The following is a 27041-nucleotide window of genomic DNA, read 5'->3' as shown; positions in this document are numbered from 1 at the left end:
GCTCTTTTACCTTCAGGACAGGAAAGCTGCCAGGGTAAATCTACTTAACAGAATTTCATTAAATCATCAGTAATATTTCAGTTTTTTCACAATGTGAAAGAAGGCATGATTATGTAGTTTATGGGTTTATTTTAGTTATTCTTAATTTTCAAGTTTGTGTTCATTTCATTCAGAAATATATTCACTGACATTATAGAGAAATTATGAAATTTTAATTAAGAAAGTAAAACAAACAGACCTCCTTTTGCAAAGGCCTGCTGATGTCCACAATCCTTACTCAAGAGAGTATTTCCAGTTCCCATGAAAAGTATGGGACTAATCAGTCATGAATTTTAGAATTTACAGAAATGAATCAAAAGCTTTCTCAAAGGACCAGTTTAGCAACTTGCATCACTCATTATGACAAAAGGTACTTTCCAGATGGAGCAGAAATAGAAATAAATAACAAAGACAATTGCCTTGGCACAAGCTTTTCTGACATCCTTTATCTTCTAGATAAAACTCTGTTACTCATTTTCATTAGTAGTTTACTCTCTGAACACTTTTTATACTTCCAGAACAGAATACATCTCTATGTAAAGATTGCAGAACAATTTCTGTATAAAATAAATTATTAGAATGAAAATTACTAAAATAATAATGTTAGGAAGAAAAAGTATTTTCTGAAGGAATAATAGGTTAGAGAGGATATCTATTCACAGTAAGTTGTAGTGTCTGAACACATTATCTCAAACGTGTATCTTCTGTTTTTCCCTCATAGTCTTTCATCCTATTTTTATCCTCAGGATGAGACACATAATGTAAGATGTTCACTTAAAAAGAAAAAGCCACTCTGCTGCTGATGATACATAGGCAATGATTATCATCTTATGTTCTTTCTTAATTTCACTCATCCTTAATGTACTGTGATCCTTTGCAGTAATGTACATGATTTAGATTCTACACTTACTGATAAGAAACTACTTGTATTTTGCCAAGTGCTGTGATACCACAGTGTGTAATGTTGCAATATAATCAACTTAAAACATAAATAGCAAAACTGACACTTAAGTGATATGACACATATCGAAATAACAAGCTGACTGTTTACATTATGTCTTGCTACTGTCTGGGATCACGTTACTTTGGAGGTTTTGATCTTGATTCATCAAGACTTAATGTTAAATTTGACCGAAATGTTAAAAACGTTCACAAAGGCAGTCACTTTTTTGCTCCTACATAAAAAATTGTCTTTGATTCCATGGACCATCTAGTCTTTGTCATGAAATCTCTAGCAATGTCAGAAAACAGAAATGTAGTTCTGGCATCAAAAGTGAGTGGCAGAGGACCATTATATATAGCAAATATAGCTTAATATCTGTGCTATTGGCAGTTGAAACCCAAGAGTTGTGGAGAAAAGAAAATATCTTTTCAAATCAGGTATTAACTTTCAGAGATAAATCTCTCAATTTTTTATGGCTTGGTTTATTACTTTTGTACAACTCTGCCATCCTATCCTCCTTCAACTCTCACATTATGCCTAAAGTCCAGTATACTTCTCTATATACAAATATTGAGTTTTCATTCTATTTCCATTTTAGATTCACTCAGTCAGTAACTGTCCTCAACACATAACTTAAAAATAGATAAAACCAGTGTTTATATCAGGTTCATTTCAATTACCTAATAAGCCTCAAGTACAATCTTCATTTACTGATAGTTGAGTTATACAGAGGAAGCACAGATCCAGTGCTGGGAACTTGAATTGTTTCAAGAAAAATGGAATGATGCTTTGAATATTCCACCCTGGCTTTGTTGAACCATGTGGAAAGGGAGTCAGATATAGAACTATTTAATTGTTAAGTTTTCAGAGTGGAAGAATTAATTCTTACACCTTTGATGAGCAGATTATTATAGGGCAGTGCTCTACAGGAGTCCTAGCTGTGATCAAAATTTGCTTGTCTAGAATACAAAATAAAGGGAAATTTTGCTCCTGCACAAGCAATCAAATAGTAACTTTTCAACTTAGTGTCATCATGGTTGCCTTCCATATTTGTTGATTATGGACTGCATACTTGATAGGTTATACAAAATCTATTCTGAATGAACAACTGCATTCATAAACTCGCTTGGATGTTGAATGAGCAATTTTAATTTTGACCTTTCATAGCATAGAGAGATTTACTGTTAGTTAAATGAATTCTCAAGTTTGCCATTTAAAGGAAAAATGGTTATAAGGGTTTAAAGTTGATTTGTTGATGTTGACTCTCTTTTTTTCAAAGTAAATACAATACATGGTAAAACATTTCACCATATGCAACAAAGTGGGACTACTTTAAAAATTAATTATATTCATACTTGCAGTTCCTGTGAAAGTTTTGTCATTGTTCTCATGCTTGAAAGGGAAGCCATCATACAGAATAAACCTGCTGGGATGCATTTTATCCTTTAGTATTTCTAACATATAGTTTTTACTTCTAACAGAAGATATGTTTTTCCTGCAGCATACTTGTCATCAAGGGTTGCACAAATCCTTATGTTCAGAGTTAAAACAGGGCTGATAGGTTCATACTATGAGCCCATACGGGTTGGTACCAGCACTTGTTCTTGTGACACAATTCCTGGTACAAGTTGGTATTTGCATACTCAGAAACAGCAAAGACCAATGATGGAAATGTTGATAAATTGCTCTTAAGTACAGAGACAAGATGAAAAAGAGGCTTTATTTACCAATAAGATAAGCTGATCTTTTCCTACCAGTTTTAAATTCTGTAAGGGTTTTCTGTTAGTACTAGAAGCCTGAAAGGGAGCAAGAATTTCCTTGTTCTGTTTTGTTGTCTTTAATTCTCCCACTTTGCTTTCTGGGAGCTATAATAGCTGGAAATTGTTAGTTTCTGAAACTTCATGTGTGTGGGTTTTATACATTCTTTAATGCTTTGTTGATGGGGGGAGAAAAAAGAAATATTTTTGGCATAAAACTTCATTAAATAAGGTGAAAGGAGCTGTAAATATATTTGGATATAAAAACCAATTAGATTTCATGTATGACTTCATGAAGATAATCATTAAAATTTGATATGCAATTGAATATATTTTATTCTGAACTGTGGTAAGGGTTTAACACCATTTCCAGCCACTAATTGTTGGAAAAACAGGACTTTCTAAACATTTTTCAGTTTAAAGCAAAATCAGGATCTTTTAAGCCAGATGAGTAACATGTCATCTGATACTCCCTCTATTTTAATGTCTACAACAGAAGGTAACACAGAATCATCAATTCAAGTACAGTGTTGTCAGTATTGGAAGATTAGGGTTTCTCTGAATCTGTGAAGTAGAAGGTCTAGTGGTTTAATGTGAAAGCTCTCCAATGTTCTGAAAATCACACACTCCTGCTCCTGGAGGAAGACATGTTTCTTTAACATGGCTTTCCCTGAGAGAGACAGAAATGAGAATAATATGTGATATAAAGTCCTTGTTTCTGGATAATTACTTGCCTAATTCAATAAGAGCTGGTGATTTAAATCTTAACTCAAAACATCTGCTTTATATTGCACTACATAGTCTGAAGAGAAACTATATATCACAAGCACTACCATATTAAAAAGCTGAGTGTGTTCATCAATTTTAAAAAGTGCATCTTGTCTCTGCGGTCAGAAATAGAAGGGTTTGTATTAGTGTCCCTGAATTTTCAAAGTACTTTACATAGTCATCTGATATATACATGTATATGCCTTCCTTTTGGATGTGTAACTTACTGGGGGTTTTATATATATATATAACAGATTATGCGTTTTGTACGTACTATCAAAAATCGTAGGCTACGCATAAAAAAACACACTTAAAAATTAAATAATCGCATTGAAAATTTTGGAGTGTAATGTCTAACCAAAATGTATAGTCCAAAATAATTCATATGATACAGTTTCAGTGCTTGATAACTCATACATTCAAAACTAACTGAAACTAAAGACATCTCAGAAGCATTGCCGTATCTCATACTTTTAAGCATGTGTAACTTTTTTTCATGCAGAAGATTTTTTTTTCCTACACTGCAAGTCTCAGTTTAAGGAATAATTAAACCATTAGTTGGAAGATTTATGGGAGCAAATATTTTAATGGGGATTGCATCCTTTGTAAATACTTCTACCACTGAACTGTAGTCATGGTCTCTAGGTGTCTTTCTCTGTTTGTCTTGCTGTGTGTCTTCATTTTCTTTCAGTTCCATTTTCTGCTCTTTTTTAGTTCATGTTGGTTGATACCCTCCTTAGTCATTATTGCATTCTATTAGACATGGGAGACCTGGTTCCAGCTCCTTGTTCTGAGGAGATTGCTGAATCCCAGCTTTGGGGCTGCTGGCTTTTCTGAAATGTGACTCTTTCTGTAATTGTGAACACTCATTCTGCCATGCATCAGTTCATGCTTTACCGAATTCACTTGTGCTCTAACCGCTTCCTGACAGGACGCTAGTTTCATATTTTTCAGAAAAAAACCTGCTGTAAACAAACATTCTCAATCTATTTTGACAGTTACACCAAAATGACATTCTGATTCCATGAGGATGCTACAAAAATGTCTGTATTGTAGTTAGATAGAAGAAAATTCATAGTCTTTACCTTTCCTCATGAGGTGGAAGTTAGTGGAGAGTTACAACAACTGCTATGCCTTCTCTCCAGATTTATACTGATTAGATAAGGAAATATGTTTATTGGCATGGGGGGCTGTTGCCTTTTTTTTTTTTTGTGGTGGCATTGGTGGCAGGTTTTTTATCTACAAATTTCTTTACCTAGGAAGGAAAGCCAAAACAACAGATAAAAGACAAGGAACAGTATTTTGAAAAGCATTTTTCAAGTAGCAGGCAGCCAAGACATGGTGAACAGTGATCCCAGTAAGGGCTCCCAGTGGAAGGCTACAGCTAAAAAAAGATATGCAGTCCTAGAGGAACAAATAGGGAACTAGCAAGTATAAATACAGCAGTAGTGTTATGATCATGAAAGGCATTATTGTAACTGTGACTAAAGTATTTAACTGTGAATTAACTACCTTAAGATTTAGCACATGCCAGTATGAGAAAATGAACTGAGTTTTCTATATGCCTGGTAGAAACAAGGATTAAAAGTTCCAAAAGTTGAAGGAAGAGAAGTTCAAGCTAATAGATGCAATTACTGAGTGGTGAAAGTACTTGTCTGTTGGAGGAATGTGTATGGGATTTTGCACATGAATTCTTCAAATTATGCATTTGAAGGAATTATTATGAGGAAACCGAGGTAAACTTCTTTCTTTTTCCAGGGCAAACTATTTTAAATGTCCATAAATTAAACTTTATTCATTGCACTGTGGAGAAATAACACATGTTTGGTAGGCATATTATAAAGAAGAAAGTATCAGCTCATAATAAAATATTCTCTACTCAGATTATAAACAAACTGGTATCTTTCATTTGACCAGCTGAGGGGCCTCTTTGCTAATACAACCATCTAGATTTTCTGGAAGAGGAATCAAAGAGGGAAGAATACACTGTAATCTGAAATCTAGGTCTTAAGAAAATGTTCCAGACAGTAGTTTTGCCTTGATTCTGTAAATGTTATAGAAGCCATAACACAGTAATTATAAGAAATTTTTATGAATAGGTATGAATAAGATCTGAGAAGATTTTTTTTTTTTGGCTTACAAAATATTATTGTAGTCTGCGCTACTCTGACACATTTAAACAGACATCTCTGCATCTTTTCCAACTCCTTTCACAGTCATTTTACTTTAGAAGCTACATTATTTTCTATTGCTAAAAGCACTAGGATAAAACAGAATAAAAAACATAGGCAACCTGGCAACTCACAAGGCTTTTAGAATTTTGACAAGTTCCTTTTGAAAGTACCATTTTCTAAGTGTTTTTTCTGTCTCTTTTAAACTTTGTGAATAAAATACAAAGTGCTTGACAGAGCATGTAAAATTTGTTTTGCAACCACTTTACAATTTTACTCTTTTCTGTAACCCTACTTTTCAATTTTTGTAAATTGCACACTTTTTTTTTTTTTGCTGAAAGATGCCAAGTTCTTAGAATATTACTTTCTTCATCATCTTCATGTAGTTCAAATGATCTGTGTTTGAAGAAAAGATCTGATGAATGATTTTTGAATGTTCAGTGCAGGTGTTCACGAGTATTATCCGCTTTAAAAAATAACTTCTTTAAAACATCTTGTATATAGCTAATGAATTAAGCTGTCGGTCTATAGCTTTGCTAAGCACAGTAAGGCTCAGAATAAAATTCCAAACTTATACTTAACAATGTTAGGTAAACCTTTCTTCAAGAGAGATTCAGACTGAAGATGAGAAAAAAATAATTAGAAAAAAAATAGCAGAAGAGAAGCTTATAATGTGTATTATATTTAAACTGACTATAGCTCTGTAAACAGTCTCACAAATATGTATTTCTCCCCAGTAGTAGCACCAAAAATTAAGAAATGTAGAAAATACTAATTTGGAGAGCAATACACAATTTACTTTTTTTTTCTAAGCAATTCTGTTAAAAGGACAAAAAAGCCACCTTTGTGTTATTTAAAGCAGGTTGTATGTGTTAACATAGCTGTCAGCAGCTGAAATGATAAAATTATCGTTGTTATCAAATACAGCTATAAACTGAACACGAGGCATGCTTCAGGTTAGTCAGAAGAGGTCCTCTGTTTTTCACTGTGCACGCTTGCTTGAAATGAAACTGTGTTTTATTGGTTAACTGGGATGCTTAGCATAATCACTTTGCAAGGCTGTGGTGGAGGGAGGTGATTATCACTGAGAACAGATGGGCAGGTCCAAAGCATTGCCAGATTCTGCACAAGCTCCACGTACTGTAGGTTCTGGCTCTCTTTTCTTTGGCATTTCTAATTTTTATTCATCATGCATATTACAACGGGCTAGCTGAGCTGGAGGTCAGGGAGCAGTGACCTTACAGTTTAGCTCACAGATGCAGGAGTGAGGAATTCAAAGCACTGTCCCTGTACGTCTGAACGGATGGGGCAGACAGAATTTTGTCCAATTGCCTCCCTAAATGTATAAAAGGATTTGTCTCCGAGCTTAGCTCTCTGCTCTGCATCTGTAGCTCTCTGTGGATTGTATTGTGTGTGACCAGAAATGATATTCTCGGATATGAACACTGTCTCTGCCTCTCCTAAAGTGCATCCTCCTAATGGGACCCGGTTTTATACTTTTCAGGTAAGTGAACTTTAATAACACTGAAAGGATTTTAAATGATAGGTAAACTTTGAATAAGAGTAGCTAATATTTTAAGAGGCTTATGTATTCATTAGTTTTGTATATGTAGGAGAAAAAAATGTAAGAAGTCAATATCATCACAGTAAGTTTGCTGCCTTAAAAAAATCAGCATGTAATTGCTCCTATTCTAACATAAAATTGCATTCATTATGATTTTGCTATTGTTTTTTTTTCCAATAATACTATCATCTAGCAATTAATTAGACTTATAGTTCCTTACATGGACCCACACTGTCTTTCTGTTTAGTTCAAATAAGCACTCTGTTGAAATTACCAGAAATTCCAAAGTCATGTTATACAAAATAGATTTCAAAAACTTTGTATGTTGTACCTGTATGGATTTTTTAAATATAAATCCTGAATGTAATTTCATGCTAGCTGATGCTTAATTTGATTCCTGTGAATAGTAATACATATGTAATTGATAGAACAGCAGAATCTCTTGCTAAGATTATTAAGGGTCTCAATTTTAAGCCTCATTCAGGTAAATAAGGTTGTGTGCTTAACTAAAGGTAAAAATGTATTATATGCTCTGTATCTTAATTGTAAACCAATCTAATCACAACCATCTTCCAGTAGCAGTTCATTATAAGTAATCTTCAGTACCTTGGCTTCGAGAAACTGTGTAATCCTACGCTAAGATTAAACAAGAATAAAAAAACCCTCACACACACCCCTGCCCCAGATGGTCCCTAGAGCATTTTGGCCCTGCAGGGCAAATCAAACACTCCACTAACTTAAAGTGGCAACAGCTTTTTCAGCTCAGCCTCTGACACAGTTAGGATTTAAATATCCTTCCTTTTCCTGATTGCCTAGCAGGAAAAGGAAGGATATTGTGTTTTTCATTAGTTATGCTGTTGTAGAGGGATTCTTTAATATGTAATAAACCCTGTGTATATGACCAGAACAAACAATCTGAAGCAAAGATGATCGTAAAGTTGATTATAAAATGAATAGCAAACTTTTATTACAAAATCCAGGTACAGCATTCTTTAGGTCCAATAACTGCATTTCATTCTTGTGTCCTTTTTAATCCATTGTTTTTAATTGTACTGTCTTGCCCTTCTTACAGTGGTGTCAAATGGTAGTTGAGGGCTGTGCAGAAAGAATGGCCTCCTCCTAACAGTGACGATCTGCTGATCCTGGCAGTGATTCAGAGACATGAGTGCCCCAGGCCTGTTCCTCTACAGCATGACTACTTTTTTCACACATTGACATCTAAATATTCTGTACAGCCTCCTGTAGCTGTGCTCTTAAACACAGTTCCTGACGTCAGGTATTCTTTCTGAGTATGTCAAGTTGAAAAGTCACAAAAATTAGGATGCTTGGTTGTGATACCAAACTGAATATCTTATTTTGTGATACTTTATGGAAGTAAGAACTAAAGTATATATATTTTTGACAATATGTATTATTGCTACTAGCAATCCCTGTGATTACTGTAGATATAATCCCCATGCAAAAAAATCTATTTTCAAAATTATTTATTTGGCAGATTTTCGAGGTAAGGGATCACTAAATAAAGGGAAAGTAGAACTAAATTTCCAGTTGCATCCTGGATACTTTAATGAACAATGTAGAGCCTTGTTGACCCTGGAATGTAAAGCTGTTAATTCTGGACAGTATGTGTTTGTGTTCTAGAACAGCTTGGTGTTGTTGGTGCTAAAAGAATCCCTGAAAAGTAAAAAAAAAAATAAAATAAAAAAAAATCTACCAAAGAGAGTCTGTATTGTCCTGTGATGTCCTTTTCAAATATTTTCCCCATTTATTTATTTATCTATGTGTGATATAAAGAGATGGGAAGCAACTTTGCAGTTCTTGCCTTAGCTTCATTGTTCCTTGTCTTGTAGCTTTAGATCACCATGTCTGCACTGCCTTCTCTTTCCTTCTTGAGTTACTTCAGTCTTTGCTAACAAATGTAATAATTGCTGAGAAAGACTTTATATTATTCTTGTTACTTACTTTGATCTGTTTTAGAGTACTTTCACCTTTGCTTTCCTACCAATTTTATTGTTTCTATATGTTAGATTGAATCTCTTTGAGACAGAGAATCTCTTTTATTTAAATACCTTTCAATGTTTTGGGAAAAGTTAATGGTTCTTAATTTGAAATATGTACACTGTACTAAATATGTGAAAATAATCTTAGTGAAAGCAATGTTTAGCATGTTCAAAACTGAACAAATACAAAAATTGTGAGATGAGGCCCTGAACACGGATTGATGGATGGCAATGAGTGATTAAGCTACTGATTTCATTGTACATTGATGTAATGATTAAACAGTTAATTGTATGTTGATTCAATAACACAAACTATTAATTCTTTCAGCAGCAAAAATGGTACTGAAAGAAGGAAAAAGCAGGTGTTCAAGTTGTAACTTTATTATCAGCATTTCACTGATGCTCTCAGGAAACAAGACCAAGTTGAATTCTAGTGGCCAAGGAATCAGACTGGCCCATACAGGGATGCATCTAACCAAGAACTTGGGCTAGAAATAATCAGAGTTACTGTCTGAAAGACTAGCTATCTGAAGATTCTTGATGCTTCAGTGTCTGTCCCTAATTACATCAATATCTGTGACTATCTAGAAGCTATGATATTCCTAGTACCATGGTTCTGCTTGGGAAATTTGTCCTGAAACTCTGCAAATGTTCAAAATATGATTGAGTTCAGTGTATTTTCTGAACCACCTGCTATAATGCAAAGAAGCTTAAGCTTTGATCCTTAGACTATACTTTATTAAGCAATTAATATACAAAACAAAATATATGAGAAGGGCTTATATAAAGAAGTAATGTGTTTTCTGAAAAGGAGTTGTAATGATGTTATGAACAAGATTTAACTTTATAATAACCAGGGCAATACCAAAATCTAGTGCTTTGTATTTCAATATCTCTGTTTCATCTCAATTTTTGTGTGCCGATCTTGACAGACGTCTGCAGCTGTATAAAAGAAAGCAGTGATTTTCTTATTTTTGTATTCAAGCTTAATAAAAATATAGTGTTTCTGCTACTTGAGGTGGATAAATTAGCTTCCCAGTCATCCCACAGTGAGCATCTCTGATATGAACATTGCAAACAGCAAAATTAAGGTAGTAACATTGCCTTGCTCTCTGCTTGATCATGTATTTTGTTGTATTTAATGGTTATTTGCATTTAATAATGATGCAGGTGGAAAAGTGTGGCTTAGAAAAGAGATAGTTTTTAACCTGATTATTGCTTGTGAAATTGGGAACATTAATTCACTGAAAAAATGTTTTTATTCAGTCTGTTTTTATTGGGGCCATGAGGGTTGTTCCTTTATTTATGAAAACGTAGCACAAAGGAACTTAATTTTAAAATTTCAGCTTTCAGATTTTGCTTCTGAAGGTTGTTTAATACTGCTTTGGTCATTTGAAAGCAGCTTAACTTTATGTTGGTCTTTGTCATATCAAATAATTTTTTTTTGTTTCTTGAATTGGTTGTATACAGTAAGACGTGAATACTAACAAGCACAACTTCTGAACATTCAAAGTATCTTCACATTTCACATAATGTTGATTTCAACAGAGTTCAAATTAAAAAAGACTATTTTCTCATTCAGTGTCTATGAACAGTATTTCTCATACAAATTTCAGTTATTAAGCTAAGCACACATCTAAAGCCCAGAGCTAAGCACAGACCTAAATGGAAAGTAAAAGGAGTTGCCAGTAGGTTCCTACTTAGGAACTAGGCATGTGCAGTAGAGAGGGAAAAAACATCCTCAAACGCCTGCAGTGCATGGTGTGATGGTTCCAGCTGAATCTTTGGCTTTTAAGTCAGCACTTTGTCATAAGAAAGTTTCCATAAATGTTAACCAAAAACTTTTAAAGACCTGGAAGCAATACAAGCCCATTTTATACTCAGATGAGGTGTGTGTTTTATAAATGCACTCCTAGGACAACTAGAGTGTACTCCTTTTTGCTAAGTTGTAAAGTGAGGGCTGGTCTTTTCTGAAAACCGAGGAGATTAAAGCAATTTTTTAAAGTTTTCTGACAATCAGAAGGTCCATAAAGAAATAAAATTATCTTCTAAAAAAACCTGCAGAGAAATCCTAAAATATTCATGTGACATAAAATTGTAAATATATTATGAAATGTTGTAAAAGTGCATTGCTGATCAAAAGTGTGAAACTGGGTTACTGGGAAACTGGGAAACGTTTCTATACATAAAACATATCTATCTCCACGATAGGGATTTCTGCTGGCTGTTACTTCTTAGCAGATAAAGTTACTAAGAGACAGTGATTTAACAGAATGCAAGCAAAAATGTTACTCTTTGGTACACAATGTGCTTTGAGCTCTGTGAAAACCCCCCCAAATTCTCTAAGAAATTCTAGATATACTCATTAGTTATCCTGTTAATATCTAGAGTAGAAATTTAAATTATCTGTATACCTACCCAGAACTTCGGTTTTATACTGTTTATTACTGTTTAGTAATTTAGTAATACTGTTTAGTTCTTTCATATATCTTATATGAAAATAGTATATAAAACAAAAAGCCACTTCTGTAAGAGAAAGTATGTTGTTAGAATTTGTAATTGTACTTATTAGCATACAGTTATGTATGCTAATAAGTAGTAGGTATGCCATGCTACACTTGCTTAGTAGGCCATAACTTTTCAACTATTTTGTTGCTTCACATATTTCAGTGCAACATAATTTAGTATTAAAGAAAACACCTTTTAAGTTTCTTTGCAGAAATAACCCAGTGCTATGAAAAAAACCCCCATATATTCCAGGTGATGGAGATGTGTTATTAGTCACCTTGTATCTCACCATTCACACCACAACAAAATTCTTGTGAAATTGGTTGACTCTGTTCCTACTCTATGCAGACTTACTTGCACAAGTAGAAAATATGCCACATGCAGAAGAGAGCCAAAAAATTGTATATACTTTCAGGCCTGTGTCACCTTGTCCATGGGAGAACTGTGGAATCTGATCTTACCTTGAGCTTCAGCTGGCTGAGCATGTGGGCAGCTCCTTCCAGCCACCCTCTGCCAGGCGTGAGATTTCTCCCTTAGTTTTGCCTAAATAAAGATTTTTCTGTTCTTATTTATGGCACTGGCACAGTGCGTTTTGTTTTTTTTCAGAAACATCACGTAGAAGTTCTAGAGGCATGATCTTTGTGAAAGCTGCAAGCTCAAGCCAGTTGGTGACTTGTGCCAGTAATGATGGTGAGCATCACTGAAAGGCCAGCTAGAACAGGACCCACTGAGTACCTGGGTTGGTGTGGCAGACGTGGTGGTGCACATCATAGAGCTTGCTGTGGCACTCAGAAGCTTTGAAACCTGTGTTAGTGAATATAAATAACAGTGGCAGAAAGGCTGACAGTGAAGTAGTTTTTAAAGACTTCTGACACGTTAACAGTGGCAGAAAATAGTAATGCTGGACCAGTGCTTTACTGTGTAGTCTTTAAAAAATATAGGCAGTGTCAAAGGCAGGAGACAATAATAAAGTGATTTGCATTGCAAATACTTTGGAAATATTTATAGCTGTATAAGTGGGTTTTATATAATTTTGGAATTTAAGGATTTCAGAAGAGTATTGTGAGAAATATGCTTACAGGCTCTTTTATTCAGAAATAAGTGACAAATGGCCTCACATTCAAGGTCAGTATTATTTACTATTATTTTCTTTTATTCTGTGATATGTATTTTTGTTGGAAGTTTGGTGAGAACAAACTTAGAGCATTTCTGCTCAAATACAGACCTGATAATGCAGTATTATTCTGACAGTAATAAAAAAAATTAATATTATTCTCTGTACACAGCTATAAAATTTTGAAGGAGAAATATTTGAAAATTTTATACTGTAAAACATGCTATGCCTAATAAACTTAAAATAATTTTAATCTGGTAGAATTGTTTCTAGAATGGAGAATGTGAGCATTTGTTAATCAATTCAGCTATATTGACAATTAATAAGTTTAATAATTTTCCTAAGTTAGTGAGAATATGGCACTTGGAGTCCAAAAGTGGAACAGAATTATTCAGTCTGACAGGAAAATAAGAACATTGTTGAAGTGTTCTGCTAAAACACGTTAAAAATGTGTTACTGTAAAGTATTTACTGTGCCTTGGGTATCTAGAGAATTTTTTTTTTTTTTTGCACAAGAGTAGGGTTTTTTCTTTTTGCATAATTCTGTTGTGTCAGAGAACTGTATTTTGTGGCCATCAGAGCTCATAAAGACAGTTTTAACCATAGTCCACACCATAGTTCACACTTATGCCACACAGACCATCTCTGAAAAGGTACTTGCTTTCTGGTTGGCTTCTGAGTTTTACTGGAATTGGGATGAGAGCTGCCCCAGCTGTGGGGCTGCCCCAGCATTTACCCTCCTCCCGCTTAAAAATCAATAGTGCTCCATGGCCCGATATTTTTCATAGTTTGTTTTTCTAGCCAGTCAATAAAATGGTCTGATAGTTTTTATGAATCTGCTCTGCATGCAGTGAACTGGGAAGGGTGACTTTACTGAGTATTAACTGGCTGTTTTGGTCTATAGGTAACATCTGCATCCTCCTCTAGGAAAAAACACAAGGAAAAACTTAGAACTATTATGGTTCTAAGATAAACCTAATTAGCATGAATTCAGTAGTAGACATCAGGAAAATTAATCCTTCTTGCCAAAAGTCGAAACTCACTGTATGCACATACATACACACATGCTTTCAAAAAAACCTCTAAATCAATTTAAAAAGTAATAGAGCACAGAACTCTTTGTACTATTTTTCAGTTGTAGAGACTTTGCAATGTTGCTTGCTCAAAAAATACAATAATTACAGTAAGTGAAGAATACAGGATCTTTAAATACATAGATACACCAAAATAGAAAGATAGAGCTTAAAGTCTTTGTCTCAAGTAAATATTTATGTAGCTTTTGCTTTTCATAAAAGCATATTTTTTCTTCATAATACCACTATTTTATTTGTTGAAACTAAACAGTAACCAAGCAGAGCAGTCAATGCAACTTTCCTATGTGGAATTCCTGTCATATAGAATGTGGCCACTTCTACTTTGCAATGTAATGAGATAAAGTCAGAAAGTACCTTTTCTTTTTCCTTCAGAAGCAGAGAAGCTAAACCAGAGCTGCTATTTCTTTTGCAGCTGAGTGGATGTGATCAATAAAAGCAGGGGGCCAGTAGGAGGAATAGCAATAGGAGTGCTTTCCTCCTATTCCAGAAATAGGATCATGGTACAGTTTCTGAATCATAGCTAGAAACCACGTTTCTGCCTCAATTTCAGAAGAGCTTTCAGTGTTGGATTATTTTACCATAATTTGCATGGAAAATAAAGAAATATACTGGTGCTTTCCAGACTATTAAGGATACTAAGGATTATTACACATTAGTGTGTGTTGGTTTGATATTGGTTGGTCCAACTGAATACAGCTGTACAGAGTTTCAAATAATACACTTTCTTTGTAGGGAAAATCAGAACAATATAGGCATAGCCTGTTCTGAGGGAGCACAGACTGTTTCTCTGTGGAGGCATATTCTCAACATCCTGTATAAATTGTGATGATAATCTGTTAGAAATGACAAGGTTTTTCCCTTGATGAATATTACCAATCTTGCTATGCAGCACTGATGAAACTTCCCCATACCTGTCTGAGAGGAGAGTGGAAGTAATCAGCTGATTTCATTGTACATTTCAAATATATTCCCAGTTGTTGTCTCAGATCTAGATCATACTGCCGCCGCCTTCTCCATTTGCTACACATTGGACCAAGTAGGGGACACTACTATCCTAGAACAGTATTAATTTTATTTTATATAAAGCCCTTTGTCCTCAAATTGTTTAGAAATTTCTAATGCAAGAGGATCTGTTGCCTGCCTGATAATCTATTCACTATCAATAGTATCAGCTGATGATGTTGAAAGGTGAATGATCTACCTGAAAATTTTTTCTTTTACTTAGATTTGTCTTAAAGCAGGAAAAGAAAGCAAGTGAAGGCAGAAAACACAAAATACTTGGCATGTTGAACTATCCCCTGTAATTTAAGGCAAGCAACAAAGTGCTTCAGTGATTTTAATGGTTTTTGAATACTTTGAGATGTGAATAAAATTTTTGCTGAGGAACTTATGAGGAACTATTCCTATAGATATATCTTTTTGTGGGAAATGAATGTGATACAAGCATTAAAGTAAATTATTTTACCTTTATTTATAGGTTGTATTTTCAGATTGAATGCAGTAGTGTTAGTATATATCACAGTATTTTTAAACCTAAATTTCTTAGTACTGATTTTAGTAAATAAATTTTATTTTGCCTCATCTATTCCTGTCTAGTTCAATATTCAAGTAGCGGTTATGCTTAGCAGAAAACATTTAGGGAGGACTATGAGGCTAGGATTGTTTTAAAGTGACAGCTGGCATAATTCAGTTGAACTGTGATTCACTCAAAGATGTAAACTAATGAGAAGAATATGGATTTAGTATTTTCACTGGAAAAATTAAAATTAATGATTCATGGAAACTTAAGTGTTCTGTGTTATTTTTACACTAGGAGGAATTTTACAGTTCTGCATGACTAAGAGTGCTTATTCCTGTGAAATGTGTTACTCCCACTGATGGGTCTAACAAAGTATAAATTAATTTTATTTATATTTTTGATGAAGTATTCTGCATGCATTGTGGTGGCACAGTGTGAGGAATGACTTTGTCTTCCCCACCAGCCTCAACAGTGTTGGCACTGAGCAAAGCTTTGCGAAGGGCGGTGAGGAGATGTCAGTGGCTCTGAAAATGCTTTGGGGGTGTGGTTATCTGTAGGGATATGCAGTTGCTCTAAGCCTAACCAAGCAGTAATGGAAGGTACTTGACCTGGATTTCTCACGTTTATATCTCCATTAGTATACAGTGTGGCAGGGTAAAAGTCCATCTGTAGAGCAAAAGAGGAGGATCATGTATCTGTGTCATCCACAAGGAAGTTGTTTTGGAATACGTCATTATGTCCTCAGGCTATACATCCACAAAGGGATGGAAAAGATCAGATTCACTCTCACAGGTCATCTTTTTCATTTTATCCAGGAGGTACCCAGGCACTCTGAAATCACAATGCAAACTCAAGTGAGTTGAGGCAATAGGGATTTTGCTTCAGGTTGCCTGATAGACAATAAAACAGTAGTGTTTTGATTTCTTGATTTCTCTAATGGCAGGACCTGATACACAGCATTTCAGAGTAAGGGCAAATATTTGTCAGTCCCGAATTTGTCAGTCTCAGGTTCTAGGAGAGCATTTTTCTTTGAAGGACTCCAGGAACATAAGCTGCTCAATGTTGAGCTAACCCCTGTCTGTACCTCTATGTTGATCTATCTAATGTCATAGTCACTTCAGATGAGTCTCTTCCATACATGTTATTTGCAGTGTGTTTTATTGTTTTCTTATGACTCTATTAGAAAAATAAATATTATGTGGAGAAAATTATTACTAGCATCTCATATTTCTAAGCAAATAAAAAGCTATTAATGTATGGTTTTGATAAAGCAAAGAAGATTTCTTTTGCGTTGTTATGGGAACTCCTTTTCTTTGCCATACTTTTATGTTAGTAGTAGACACAGAAAATATTTATGGTTAGTAATTGAACCTCAGTTTCATGTGGTTGGGAACACGAGTTCCAGATTGACTCAGTGGCCATCCAGGCTGGATCCATGGAATGAATCCAGTGATATGAGGTTCAGCAAGACCGAGTGCTGTGGCCTGTACTTTGGCCACAACAATCCCATGCAGCACTGTGGGCTGGGGACAGAGTGGCTGGACATCAGCCAGGCAGAAAGGGACCTGGGGGTACTGATTAACAGCAGCTGAGCAGGAGCCAGCAGTGTGCCCAGGTGGCCAGTGGCATCCTGGCCTGTATCAGGAATATTGTGGCCAGCAGGACCAGGGCAGTGATTGTTCCCTGGTACTCAGCACTGCTGAGGCTGCACCTTGAGTGCCACATCCAGTGCTGGACTCCTCAGTTTAGGAAGGATGTTGAGATGCTGGAGCACGTCCAGAGAAGGGCAACAAGGCTGGTGAAGGGTGTGGAACAACAGCCCAGTGAGGAGCGGCTGAGTGAGCTGGGGATGTTCAGCCGCAGAAAAGGCTCAGGGAGACCCAATCTCTCTACATCCCCCTGAAAGGAGGCTGTAACCACGTGGGGGTCAGTCTCTTCTCCCAGGCAACCAGCTACAGGACAAGAGCACACAACCTGCACCAGTGGAGGTTTAGGTTGGACATTAAGAAGAAATTCCTCATGGAAAGGATTGGAATGGGCTGTCGAGAGAGGTGGTCAAGTCACCATCTCTGAAGGCATTTAAGGAAGGACTGGATGTGGCACTTAGTGCCATGGTCTAGTTGACAAGGTAATGGGTTGTACTTGATGATCACAGAGGTCTTTCCAACCTAGTTGATTCTGTGATTCTGATCTCTTAAGGTTTGGATACATAATATGGCCTCTGTTGGCCTGAAACCTTGGATAGATTGGCTAGCACTGTGATGAACAGTGAAGCATAAAGCAAAGTATCTGCTAAACTGTGCTCAGGAAAACAATGAAATTAGTAACTTACACTTAATATACAGACATCTGTTGCTTGAAGTAAAGCTGTTAACATCAACATTTGTGCCTCAAATAAATCACATCAGTACGTCTGATGACAGTAGTGTGTATGTTAATCTCCTGAGACTTCTCACTTTTGGCTTGTGAGGACATTTATAACAGATCTCTGAAACCAACTATCTTTCCATTGCTTGCAATTTTTTATCATTCAAAGGCGATTTTTAGAGGGAAGCTTATACCTTTGGAAGCACAAAACTATCAGTAATATATAAGTGTCAGATTCAATCTCTAATCTTTGTAAAATAGAATTTTTTTTTTTCAGACAGTGGCAGAGTTCATTGCATTAAATGCCCTAGTTTTAAATGCTCTTCCCTCTTCATATAGGCATTTTCTACTTAAATCCAATGTTTATCTGTAAGAATTTTTACATGTTATTACTAAAAATAGAGAAAAAGGGAAAATATATATTCCCCCTAATAGTCTATATTTTGCTGCAATTTGCATCAGCTCATTGCATTCCTTTATAAAGAGGGAAATCCTATGTACATTGTAGCCTCTAACACCAGCTCCTGATCCTGTTTGCATTTATGTTTGGTGGACTGTACCAAGAATTTATCTCTTCAAACAACCTTCTGGAGAAAGAGCAGTTTCAACTCTTTCAGTCAATCAGAATTACTAAATTAAATCATCATGACTCCAGCATGGTCTATGACTCTGTCTCTAGAATGATCATGAAGGGATTTATTAGAGCAATATTATACATAGTGTATTTTAAGCAGGTGAAAAAGCAATTCAGAACTTCAAAGAAAATGCTCATGGAAAAATCCATGTTCTTATGTATCACTTTTAAAATAAAAATTAAATGGATGAGTTATCTGTCCATTTCTGTAGAAAAATAATCTATTTTACTAAAACTTTGTTTTAATTGATAAAGATCCTAATACTAAAAAAAACCAAACAAAAACAAACAAAAAAAAATCTCCCATCTCTATGACAGACTATTCATCTCCAGGTCCTTTACTATAAGATTCCATGTATCTTCACAGGACTAAAGTCTGATTTCAGATTTGCTATCTATCCAGTTTATGAAAAAAAAAAATTTGTCAAATTAAATTAAATCAGTAAAGTTGCTATTCTATCAACTGTCAGATACTCTTCTAGAGAAGTGGGCTTGCAGGTGCACCTGTACCTCAGTTTGTATGGTCACTAGGCTTAGTAGCATAGAGAAACATTGCTGCTCTCAAATATTTTCTGTCTTCACTGCAAGACTTATGTATTTTAATTGTTTGATTGGTTTGGGGCTTTTTTTCAAGAGGTGCCATAATGAGGTTGTGACACTTCAACCAAAGTGTTTTGGAACAGTTTCTAGTCAATGATGAATTAATCCATTTATGCCTTCGAGAGCTGTGACTTTTTAAAAATAATGCATATTTTGTACTTTGTGGTAAACCACAGGAAATAGGCCATTACTTCAGCATGTTTGTGAGATGATACTGTAGAAGATTGATTTTTCTTGAAATTTATTTTGAAATGTCTTGATAAAGCTTCATCCTGAAAAATTTGAAAGTTTCACTTGAGAAATCTTTCTCACAGTACCTATGCAGTCACTTTTTCTCTGGATTATTTTTTTCCCTTGTAAATATATATACATCAAGTATATATATTTACAGGGGAAAGTATATATATATATGAATTTGAATCTGTGCTTTTGTGCATATATTGTTTGACTATGAAAAAATGGCATTTTGGAATCTGTTATAAATGGCAGGGCATCAGAAATCTTTGGAGCACTGAAATAATTTTTAAGAGTAGGAAGGGTTTTTTGTAATTTTGAGGGATTTCAGCAGCCAGAGTTTAAAAATATCTCTGACAAAGCATGAGCTCTTACAGCTATGCAGCTGTCATTAGCTGTCACAGACCGCTTAAATATGGTGTTGAGTATTATTTAATTACTGACAGTATTCGTAAAATATTTTGTGTTTTTCCAGACAAATTTGAGGGTATAGCAATCTAGTCTGGCTCTGCATAGGTACAATCAGCCAAAGGCTGATTATCTTGTGGCATCTGAGTAAAATAATAAACTAATGAAATTCTAATGTCAGGCTGGAACTAGAGCTGAAGCACTTGGTATGTCACTGGAATAGAGTCCAGGAGGAGTCCAGCCTTGTGTGCTGGTCTTGTATCACACCTCTACTCCTGTAGGTAGGAATATGATTTATGTGAGATGCTTGCATATTTAAGGATCTGGTTTCCATGCTATCTGACTAGTTGGGAGCTCTATAAATAGAACTTTTTTATTCCTCAGTTTTTTTACTGCTTTTAGAATATCACTGGGTAAGGCTGTATAGAAATCTGATCTGAGGGAGAGCTTACCTTCCTTTTCTCCAAAAAACAATGGACTGTCCAGGCAATTCTTTGTCATCATTCTCATTTATTATCTAAGTGAAGCAAACTTCATTTAAAGACTTTTACCTCTTGGAGACTTCTGACCTTAAACAAGCTGGGAAAAGTCAGCATATGGTAGTAGCTGATAGGTTTGCTAGCATGTTTCTTCTCTGTGATTCATTCTGAGAATGCCAGATTCAGAAGACTGCTTTTGAATACTTGATTTGAGTTTCAAGAAAAAAATCTATTAGCTGACCACCCATCAATGAAGAAGGATTTCAGAGCTGTAAGGTAAAAATCCAAGAGCCAGATGCACAAGGAGATACTGTCATGATTTTTTTTTTTGGGTCACAGCTTTCACTAGAAAAGCAAGAATGCCTCTGTATCTAAGTCTAAATCTGCAATTAAGCAACTGAGAGGAAATTTGAATTAGTGTGTAATTAAGCATCTGTAACTCTTGAAAATTGCATTTAGTCTGTTTATTTTTTCCCCCAAAGGTAGCCAGAACAAGGGAATGAGGTGTGTTGACCAATAATTCAAGACCAAATGTGTTTGCTTTTGGCAAGTCAACACCTATGAAAGAATTTCTGGTATTGCCTCTTCCCCAAACAAAAATGTAGCAAATCTCCTAGATCTCTGCAATTGGGTAAAGGGCTAAAGTTAGCTCTTTTGAAGATCACTGTTCTTGTAAAAGGAAGAACTTTGAGAAAGGAATTGTTTTTATTAAAGAGAGGATTTTATGAAGACAATTAGCATTCATTTCTATCTTGAGAAGCTAAAGTGCAGAGTAGTTTGGTTGAAGAATATGCTGGAAGCTTTCCTATGGCAGCTGCAGCATCAGGAGATCCAAATCACAAATTGGATTACATTTCTCTCACATACAAAAAAGGATATGGATATTTTCAAATTTAAGTCCCACTCATTTTGTGTAGCAGCTGCTTTATCACCATTTAGTCTGCTGTTATTCCACTTACAGTTCTGATATAGTTACAGTACTTTTATAATCTCATAGAACATGACAAAAATATATATTCAGATAGCAGCTGAATGTACAGTATGGTATGACTGGATCGTATAATCTACTGAAGAAATAATAAGAACATTTTCATTCTATATATTCCGCATATTTGGGAAAAGCAGACATGTTAGCTATGATTTTCACCTCACATTTGCAGAAAACCAGTGTAAGAATGGAGAGTCAAACCCATTATTTTATTCCACCTAATTTCTTACAAATAACAGTGTTATATTACTTCCTGACAGGGTTTAATTATGGCACTGAAGATTTTACATAAACTAAGGTTTGAGATTCTTCAGAAAATTCAGCAGTGAGTTTATCTAGCCATGAGAAACTAAACAGGCATGTTGTTGACATTATTATTTTATTTATTGTGCATACCTGTCTTTGTGCATGATGTGTGAGAGTTAAAATAATTTCAATTACATAAATTTTATAAATGGTGAGCACAGCTATGACACCTTTTTTGCTATGTGAAGGTAGAGCTCTTTTTTTTCTCTTTTCAAAAATAATTTTGAATAAATGATCAAAGGAAATACAGATTCCCTTCCTTTTTCAGTGTTTTGGGATCTTCTGAGCACTCATCTTTCCAATGTAAATGTTTTACCCTCATTTTCAGGGCAACATTCAGCTCACTTGGTATTCCATATCTGTACTGTGAACCTCTACCCAGACTTCTAAACCTGCTTACAGATACACCAGCCCTTTTTTTGTGAACTGTTAAAGGTTATAAACCAGTGTTAAAGTACTTGTTTCAAAGATTATATGAGCTTCTGAGGATGCTTATCTTCAATTTTTTATGTGCTGATTTTTGGTCAAATAAGATTTACTTACAATAATTATTTGGTTTGTTTTTAAACTTTGCTTGTATTTTACATATTGAAAATATAAGGAGGAATAGGTTATACTTTATGAAAATTTAGCAACCTTTAGCAAGGTTTGATGTGTGGTTGTATGATCCTTTCTTGCATAATGTTATTTTAGAGAGCATGATATAAACATGGTAAAATTACTCTTCTGTACTGAAATACCATTCACTGATTTTTATATTAAATGTTGTGCATATAAGCATAGTGAGACAGGCATTTCCAATGAATAACAGATGTAGTTTTGGCTTTCATATCCACCTTCCATTAATGAATACATCTAAAAATACTGTTCATTTATATTTGTAGTAAGATCATTTTCAAATTTGAATACTGTCTCTATGATATGTTTACTTTACTTACATTGCTGAAGGAAACTTATGTCTGCTTAATTTTCAAAATAGTTTTGATGTAATCCTATCTGTCAAGAACTGAGAGAGCAAAACAAAATTATTATGTCAAAGTTTACATATCAAGAGATCAGTCTTGACTTAATAAATAATGGTACAGAATGCTTGAAAAACTGCATGTATTAAAATTGTCAGCCCTATAACTGCTTTATTGTCCCTTTTTTGATAAAAAGAACTTCTATAAGGGTCAATTTGAAGAAGACATTTTACAGCACAACTTCAATTTTTGTGCATCTTGTTTAGTCTTGAGAGATACTAAATTCAAAGACTTCTGCTTTGTTAAAGAAATTCACTCAAGTTTATAAGAATGAAAATCAGACATATTTCTGAAATTCAATGTAATTTTTCTCTTTTCTAAATTGATAGGAAGATATATATGTGCAGATTTCAAGTAATAATGTATTGAACAAACAATTTATAAGGAACAGTTTAGTTATGGAAAATGAACATTACCTCTCATCTTAAAGCCTCATTATAAAAGTAGTTCTAGATTTCACCATACAGTACTGAAAGTTAAAACCCATCCCAGTATTCTCTCTTCTGCCATGCTGTTTGATTCCATACTGAAGAAGATGGTAAATTTTGCAAGTGCAGCCATAGAATAAAAATACAATTAAATAATACAGTTAAAAATACATACGACTAGTAGTATATATCAGGTAGAACAGATTGAGAGGCAGCTTACTTTTTGTCCTCCAAGTCTGAAAAGTAAGCTTTCCCTCAAGTAGACCTAGAAAGAGCAGATAACTGAAGCTTTTTTTCACTATTTTGAACCATCTGTGATGGTTATGGTACTGATCTACAGCAGCTTACAAATGCTATGACCTGCACAGTGAAGTAACATAGGTATGGATCTTCTAGGTTCTTAAACTTTTGCATGATTTGGTTCTAGGACAGTGGAGTTGGGCAGTTTGTAACAAACAAATGCAATGGATTTAGATAAGCAGCTGTCTGGAAATATTTCACCAGGTCTGAGAAACAATTACTGTTATTTTCTAAAGAAACCAAGTGTGTGTAACTGCAGGATCCAAGGACTTCTAGTAAAGAAGTTAGGGAGTTACTGTCCAGAAAGAGAAGAAGAACGGATCAGTGTCTCTTACAAAGTAGAAAACTGTACTGACGCCAGATTTTCAAAGTCTGGGTTTATACCAGCCTACAAGTACTTTAATAAAAACAAACAAACAAACAAAAAAACACCCAAAAAACCCCCAAAAAACCACAAACAACCTCCTGCAAATCTAATTTTGAACCTTTTCTCAATATCTCAGATATTTAAAAAGTCCTGTTTTTGAAGTGAGCTGTTTGGTCTAGAATTCTTTAGGATCTCCCGCTTTACTCTTTGATGCAGAAGGTGCCACAGTCTGTTAGCCAAGGATGACTTACAGAGGGCAGAAAATGCAACTCATTTTCAAGGGCTTGTGTGGAATTTATCTATATCAGCTGGCTCCAAACTTCCCTTGCTTAAAGCAAAAACTGTCTGAGACCCATATAAGACAGTAGGATGTGCAGGGGTTATTTCTAGGTAAAAATACAGTCTTTGGCATTAGGTGGGTATTGCTGTAGAATGAGTGAATTTGTTTGTAGACCAACAATTCCAGAAAGCTGTATTTATTGCAGCCCCTAGCAAAACAGATGGAACTCCATGCTTCTCAACTTGCTAATTAAACAGAAATTAAAGCTTGCTTCATATAAACTATTGCTTGTCTTTCTTTGTTCAGAGCAGTGACAAGAAGGCATATAATTCTCTTTGTATCCCTCTCCTTTCTTGCTTCTGCCTGCTTTAAGAAAAGCTGCAATTTTGTGCACCATCTCGGGTTTTTAAGAGATAGAAGGTTAAAATACTTCAAGAAATTTAAGTTTCCTTCACAGCCTGAAAATTGACATTTTTGAGCTTTGTGGGGTACAGAGGAAATTTCTGTTTGAAGTCCTGCTGTGGTAATAATTACAATGAGAGTTTTACCATTTACAATGTAAGGGTAGCACTATTGCAAGTATTCCGAATAAACAGCTGCTGAGGAAACCTTTCCATGTCTTAAAGGAAATATTAATGATAAAGGCTTACAGGTCTTTTACAAATTGTCAGTGTTTTCAAAGTCTGTGAGCCTCCAAAGCTTTGCCACTGTGTAAATGATACAGTACAAAAAAAAATACTGCTCCATAGGAAACTAGTGGAAATATATACGATCAATTCTGTACAACTGTTTCTGAATATTTTAAATATAAAATTTCATATGAAATAATATCAATATATATTCCAAGATTTAGTATACCATGAATTATTTGTTGTTGGATTTTAATCAAATACACATTAAAATTCTGAAGCATCACTATTTTAAAAATGTTTAAAAATGTTAAAGCTTTTTATTTTAAAAATGTTATATTTTTGTGTCACTATCTTTCTGATTTAAAATTATAAGGCTTTAATATTTAACTCTATCAGTCTTAGAGATGCTGGAATTTGATGGCATTATTGTATCTAAATTAGAAAATGTATGAGGTACCTTGTCCAGCATTGACCATAGCTACATAGGTCCACAAATACATTTTTCTGTAATTAATTTCTGTCTCATGCATTTACTTAAAAAAAAGTCTTTTGTCCTGCTGTTTATAGTTGTTGGAGATTCGCAATATTAAAGGTATGATATTAAAAACAGATAGTGGTTTTTTTAACTTCCCCACAATTATGCAGAACTTCTATTTCCGATATTTTTCCAATACTAAACACATAATTGGAAGTATTAGAATTTATTTGCCATTATTTGCACTTGCTATGGTAATTTTTTAATTTTTTTTTTTTAGTATCAGATTAAATCTCTGATACCTATCTCTCAAGATGGAAAAATTGCAGCTGGCTTTCAGTGGTTCTTGAAGAGCTCCAGAAGATAGATAGGAAGGATAATAAACTTTCTGTTCATTGCCGAGGAGCAATAAACACAATAACACAAGCTGCTATGGCCTGTACTTTATTTTCAGTGTTGTTGGGAACTTACTGGTAATTAAAAAGTGCTGGAAAGACTGCTAAGCAAATTAGCTAGTTTTCTTTTGTTGGAAGAGGGAGGCTAGATGCAGGACAGTGTCAGAAAAAAAGGCAGAAAAAATAGTCAGCATGGATGTGTGATTTATTGACTTTTTTAGCTACTTCTGACTTGCAGTTTCACTCTGCCAAAGGGTATGTGTGTCCAGAAAAAGAAGCAAAAAATAAAACTCATATGTACTGCCAGAAATAACATTATGTAAAGAAGAGTACACACAGCAAGATGAAGAATTTGCAAACCTCTATCAACATTTCTTAGGAATTAGAAATATCTTCCAGTGATTTCAACTACCAGTTTTTCCCCTTCTTTGAAACTTGTCTTAATATACTTCTTCTGTTAGATTGGTTCTCCTTAGAGGGCCTTTGTGATCCAGGAGTAATGAGAGGGTTTTGTTGTTTTGTATGCTATAAATACAAACCAAAATACTAAACGATAGGCTATGGGCTTTTTGTATCTCCTGAATCCAAAAAAACCCTAAGTCTAAGGTCTCAATCTCTATTTTAATGCTATTAATAACAATATAGGACTACAGAAGAAATCCATTAAATTTTTCAGGTTTCTGAATATCTCTCTTGCTATTTTTTCCTTCTCAGAACTTATGTCCACTTTCCTTCAGCACTTATGAAAAGTATTTTAGATGAATGACCTAGAAAGACCAAATATTTTTCCCTTCTCTGTCTGCAAATATCTTGTGCAATTTGTGTTTATGTACCATATCTTCCTCATTTTAGTGTGCTTTCAAAGTATATTTCTTAAACTGTAGAATTCAGAAAGTTTTTTTCTTTGTATTAAATATACAGTTGGAATTGCACACAGACTTTATGTCTTAGTCATGGTCTAATATGCCTGCCTTTAGAGACAGGACCAGTTTTTAAAAATGTAGATGAAAATAGATGAAACAGTATAAATTTTTTTTCAGTAGATGGCTTTTATATTCTACATTGTATGAACAGGCAGTTTTATTTAAACAGTAAAAAGCTTTCCAATATCTGTGTGGGAAGTTTGCTGGCACTGCTCCAAGCATGTTTTTTCACATAATAAAGTGCCTGCAACAAAACTGCCCAGAATAATCAATAAAGATTTTATTCTCACTTTTGATCACTCTCATGTATTTTAATTTAGGCCTGAAAATTCTAATTCATTGCATATTATAAGACTAGGAATTAAAAAATAAAAAATCTATTAGAAAAATAAACACTTTAATCTGCGAGAGCACTTTGAATTTTTTTGGCAAAACAATAATCTACCAGTTCCTCTCGGTCTAAACGTATTTGCTACATTATTAATAAAGTTTGTGCTGATGGAATAGTACAAACCTATAGAGATCACCTCCAATTTTCTCTGTTTCTCTTACCACTTTTTCCCTCTACACTCCTTACATGCTGTCCTGAGAACAGATATTTTGGAAAGGATATTATCTTTAGACTTATTCAATGAACCTTTTTCTATCCCAGCATGAAAGGGCATATAAATGTTAGAATTTTTTAGACATGGAATATTGTGGTGCCATATGCTTAGCAGGACGTTTT

At 34.6% G+C, this 27041-nt stretch overlaps 1 protein-coding gene across 18 annotated transcripts in view; it reads left to right on the top strand.

Annotated features, from left to right (window-relative positions):
- The window catches only part of PPFIA2 (PTPRF interacting protein alpha 2), a 286017-nt gene that overhangs the window by 84671 nt on the left and 174305 nt on the right, over positions 1–27041 (top strand). For 5 of the 18 annotated variants that reach the window (XM_039703941.1, XM_039703937.1, XM_039703935.1 and 2 more), the window contains exon 1: positions 6770–7182. The exons of 11 other annotated variants lie outside the window; for them this stretch is intronic. In XM_039703941.1, coding sequence (XP_039559875.1) covers positions 7102–7182 — 81 coding nt within the window. In that variant the 5' untranslated portion in view covers positions 6770–7101. Of the gene's footprint in view, positions 1–6769; positions 7183–8314; positions 8519–12365; positions 12441–27041 lie in introns of those variants that run through there. 2 more of the 18 variants (XM_039703938.1, XM_039703934.1) reach the window with 2 other exon arrangements.

This window comes from Passer montanus, unplaced genomic scaffold (genome assembly GCF_014805655.1).
Source record: "Passer montanus isolate IOZ18808 unplaced genomic scaffold, ASM1480565v1 scaffold17, whole genome shotgun sequence".
NCBI lineage: Eukaryota > Metazoa > Chordata > Aves > Passeriformes > Passeridae > Passer > Passer montanus.
This window is presented reverse-complemented; position numbering and strand designations above follow the sequence as displayed.